The sequence below is a fragment of the Gastrolobium bilobum genome, unplaced genomic scaffold (genome assembly GCF_033153095.1).
Source record: "Gastrolobium bilobum isolate Gb01-03AN ecotype WA unplaced genomic scaffold, APGP_CSIRO_Gbil_v1 utg219057, whole genome shotgun sequence".
Lineage (NCBI taxonomy): Eukaryota > Viridiplantae > Streptophyta > Magnoliopsida > Fabales > Fabaceae > Gastrolobium > Gastrolobium bilobum.
The window spans coordinates 51,191-55,663 of record NW_026899349.1 but is presented as its reverse complement, the minus strand read 5'-3'; the positions used below and the strand labels follow the sequence as shown (position 1 = coordinate 55,663).

Here is a 4,473-nt window from a genome sequence, read left to right as displayed (position 1 = left end):
TACAAAGTGCTGGATTCTACTAATTTCGGTTTGAATTTGAGTTTTTTCACTTTATATAAAAGAAGTTGCAGTTTGAAATTTTCCTATTAATTATTTGCAATATTTCTTCATGGAAAAAAAGGATATTAAGTTGGTAAAAAAAAAAAAACGTTATATGACATAGCCAGCACTAAGGAGCTGCCTCATTGGCAACTTTGGACCAAAAACACCCTGTCGTTTACTCCCATTTGGCCTCAATCCCAGGAGGAGGACCACAGCCACTTCATCATGTTCTCAAGTATCGACGCGCCAACTAAGCGCGTGATCAACCTTCCAAAATATCTAACTTCGAACATGACGTGTACCAAAGCGATGCCACGTAGGCATCAACCCACTACCCTCGAGCAAATATCACAGCCCCTCCCGATGCAAGCCACGTAGTTACCCTCATTTTGTTACTGTACATGCGTCCCCTCTATATATAAGGTGCTCTCTCATTCTTATGAAAAAGCTCACCCTTACGCTCAGTTTCGTTCACAGACATAGAAAAACTCAGACAACACAACATAACACAATACAAACACTCTTTCTTTCTTTTGTTGTTGTTGTTAATGGGATGGAGCAGAATAACGTTATCGCACCGTTCGTTTTAAAGACATACCACATGGTGAATGATCCCAACACCGATAAGCTTATCACGTGGGGCCCAAACAACAACAGCTTCATCGTCCTCGACCCCCTCGATTTCTCTCACTCCCTTCTCCCTGCTTTCTTCAAACACAACAACTTCTCCAGCTTCGTTCGCCAACTCAACACCTATGTTAGTACTAATCACTTCACTTTTTCAATTCAATTTAATTTTTTAAACCAAGCCCACTTCTCAAAATCATATTTTGTGAACTGGGTGTTCTTTGTTTTTTGATAAATCAATCGAATTCAGATTCAATTTTTTTATTTTTTTTTATTTTTTTTGTAGGGTTTCAGAAAGGTGGATCCGGATAAGTGGGAGTTTGCGAACGAGTGGTTCCTGCGAGGGCAGAAACACTTGTTGAAGAACATCGTGAGGAAGAAGCACGGTGGTGGAAGGAATAACGCATATTCGAAGCTCGAGGATTTGGACGATGAGGCCTTGGTGATGGAGATTGCGAGGTTGAAGGAGGAACAGAAGGCTTTGGAAGAGGAGCTTCAAGGTATGAACAAGAGGTTAGAGACAACAGAGAAACGACCACAGCAAATGATGTCTTTTCTCTGCAAAGTCGCCGAGGATCCTCAAGTTCTTTCTCGAATACTCCTCGAGAGAGAGAGGAAGCAGCTTGGGGAGAAGAAACGGCGGTTGATATCGGCGGCGGCGGCTACGTCGTCTTCCTCGTCGTCGGGCATGGCGGCGACGAATTCGTCGGTGAAGACGGAGTTTGAGGAAGACGAAGCAACTGTGGGTAATATAATATCTTCATCATCGCCGGAGACAGGTTTTGAAATTCATAATTTTTGCCGTGCGGTGCCGCTGTCTCCGCCGCAGGAGGCTACGCCGGCGGTTTGGTGGGGGCAGGCGCATGGGATTGGCCAACAGGGTGGTTATGGTTATAATTGTGCTGCCGCTCCGGCACCGTTGACGGAGGTGTCTGTGGCGGTGCCGCCGCCAATGGGAGGAGGCTATCCGGGGTACGAGAATAATAATGGTAAGGGGCGGGTGAGTTATTTCAGTGATATGGCGGTAGAGTGCAGTTCACTGCCACCTTATCCGTTTTCGCTGTTGGAAGGTGGCTTTTAGCTTATGTTTTACTTTTATTAAGATTTTATCTTGGATTCTCTCATTTGTAAAATTCTATATATATATTTTTTTCTCTTCTTCTTCTTTTAATACTTCACGTATTTTTTTTTATTTTTGATTCCAAAAGAAGGACATAATCACATAAAGATTTACAAATAATTATTATATATTTTTATTCAATTTTAAATTTATGTTCTGCTTGATTCCTTGAATATGATTAAGAAAAACATACCGCGGTTATTCTGACACACACAAAAGGAGAAAACCGATCTGTAGTTATTTATTTCTGAAAAAAAAAAAATACCACCCGAAAAGAAGGATGTGTTCCTTGTATTTGTTATAAGTATTTCAAAAGGATTACTAGTAAATCTTTTATGGTAAACTCAATTACCATGTTTGATAGAAGAAATAAAAACCAATTCTCGGATATTCAAAGATTATCGGTAATTTGATTTATAAAGAAAAATTACTATTCAGATTACCAAAAATAATATGGTAATTCAGAATACCAAGTAAAGGAAAAACACAACAATAATTTTTGAGACAAAAATACCCCAACACACATAAAAACCTAGACTCAATCTATCAATTACAAAAGTAAAAATAGTTTGAGATTATTTTTGTAAAATAACCTCATATTCCAAGTCATATTTCGTTCTAAATCAAACATGGAGTTAGTAATTTTTATCCAATATTTTCGGTAATATTTTGGCGAACCAAACACATTTTTCATAAGATTCTAAGTAAACTCAATTTCTATTGTATTCCCATTAATCGTGATTTTCGGATACCAAATTTTTTTCTTGTACCAAACACACCCTAAGAGTATAGTAACTGAGTAACATGCTTAGAAATTAAAATTATTCTCTTTCACATAAATAATCGGATGAAAGTAGGAAGAAAAAGAAAAGAAAACTAAAATAGATGAAGCAATGATCATTGGCTTGGCTTGGAGAAAGATTGTTCTCACTTCTCATTGGACCTTTTTGTCAAGGGTACAAGAATATTTTTTTCTTATAACGTGAGTTCAGTTTACTAAAAGAATATCCTTTTGTCAATAATAACATCATCAAAGTTTAAGTTTGATATCTCTTATCATATTAACTAAAAGAATATTTTTGGTCAATTCTAATAGTTAATTTTCGTGTATCTAACAGTTATAATTTATTATAAAATTAATAAATCAATAAATAATTAATATATATTATCCAATAAATTATAATTGTTAAATGAATGAAAATCAATTATTAACATTTGACATAAAATTTATTATTTTTATACTACTTAACCTGATCTTATCCCTCTAAAAAAATGTTTTGAATGTAAAATATGGCCATATATATTCGCGAGAGAGAGAGAGAGTTGCTAATATGTATTTATTTAAATGGCAACAGTAATCAAAGGGAGTCGAATATTCCTCCAAAGAAATAATCTTCCGATCACCAAAAATCTTTTAGGTGATCAACAAAAAGAACGATTCTTCCAATGAAACTATCTTTTAGCCTAAAGCAACAAACTTGGGTGATAAGGTGGATTAAGGAAAGTAATTTTATGGTTTTGGGTTTTTTAAATTTATACAGTTATACGTCTTATTCTATGTTAATTCTTATATTCACCAAGTTATTTAATTTAATTTATTTTTATTATAATAGAGATACAAGTGTCCCTAGCAACATTTGAATGAAGCAAGCAATTTGTTCTTGGGTTCGTATTTTCTGCGGTTATTGCAGATAATTTATCTGCAGTAAGCCTAATATGACGTCGTTTTGGAGCGAAAATTATGGTATTTTTATAATTTTAATTTATTTTAGGATTATAATAATCTTTATATTTATAATTTTTTAAGATTTCAATACCAAAACGACGTTATTTTGAAAATAAATTCAGATAACTTATCTGCATTAACTGCAGAAACATTACCGGCTTGTGTTGGAAAAAAGCATAAATTAACAAACATTATTTAAGGTGCGTTTTAACTTCTTTTTTGAATGAGTTTTATAATTATTTAAAAAAAAAATTGGATTAATTTTAAACTAAAAGTTAATTTTTATTTAAAAATACTAACAAAACAGGTTTTATGGGATACAAATCTAATCCTTAATCATTTACGTCCATTTTTATAGACGATAAACTTTTTTTTAATAAAATTATGGGAAAAAGACTTCTCATGTCGCATGATAATCTCTTCTCCTACTACTCTCACTTCGATGTATGTGACAGTCACTTATTTATTTTCTATTTTTTTTCAAGATGATTCTCATTCATCTCTCTCTCTGTAGAAAAGTTTCAACTTCTCTTAATTACAACATGAGAAGTTACAAGCCCTAAAATTATTTATTTGTTTTCAAGGGAAAATAAGATTAAAATCTCGGCGCAAATTCTAGCATAAGTTTACTAGCTTTTATTTAATATTTCGACATAACTAATAAGTTTTGAATTGTCAATTGAAAAGAACGTGATCATATCTTATCAGGATCTCGCATTTATTTGGAAGAAATCAACCATTTAGATGCGCTTCACGAAAGTGAAACGAATACTGTATTTGTTATTTTTAGAAGGGAATGCTTGGCTATCATTAAGTGCCCTAATTTATACGAAGAGCCCAAAAAAAACAAAAAAACTACACGTTCTACTTCTATTTTGTCAAAGGTATACGCTTTTTTTTTTAGTAAAGAAAATAACTTTGACAGGTATACGCTTTTTAGTGATCAAAGAAGAAAACA

General features: G+C 33.7%; 1 protein-coding gene across 1 annotated transcript; it reads left to right on the top strand.

Moving 5' to 3' along the window:
• Positions 1-520: 520 nt before the first annotated feature.
• On the top strand, positions 521-1,806 carry LOC133289790 (heat stress transcription factor C-1). Its single transcript, XM_061487788.1, has 2 exons — positions 521-799; positions 956-1,806. Exons 1-2 carry the CDS (start codon positions 596-598, stop codon positions 1,748-1,750), a joined length of 999 nt encoding a protein of 332 aa, XP_061343772.1. The 5' UTR covers positions 521-595; the 3' UTR covers positions 1,751-1,806.
• Positions 1,807-4,473: the final 2,667 nt, after the last annotated feature.

Coding starts and splice junctions, on each gene's coding strand:
- LOC133289790 (XM_061487788.1), top strand. CDS start 596: ATGGAGCAGAATAACGTTATCGCACCGTTCGTTTTAAAGACATACCAC. Junction 800..955: donor TTCGCCAACTCAACACCTAT/GTTAGTACTAAT, acceptor TTTTTTTTGTAG/GGTTTCAGAAAGGTGGATCC.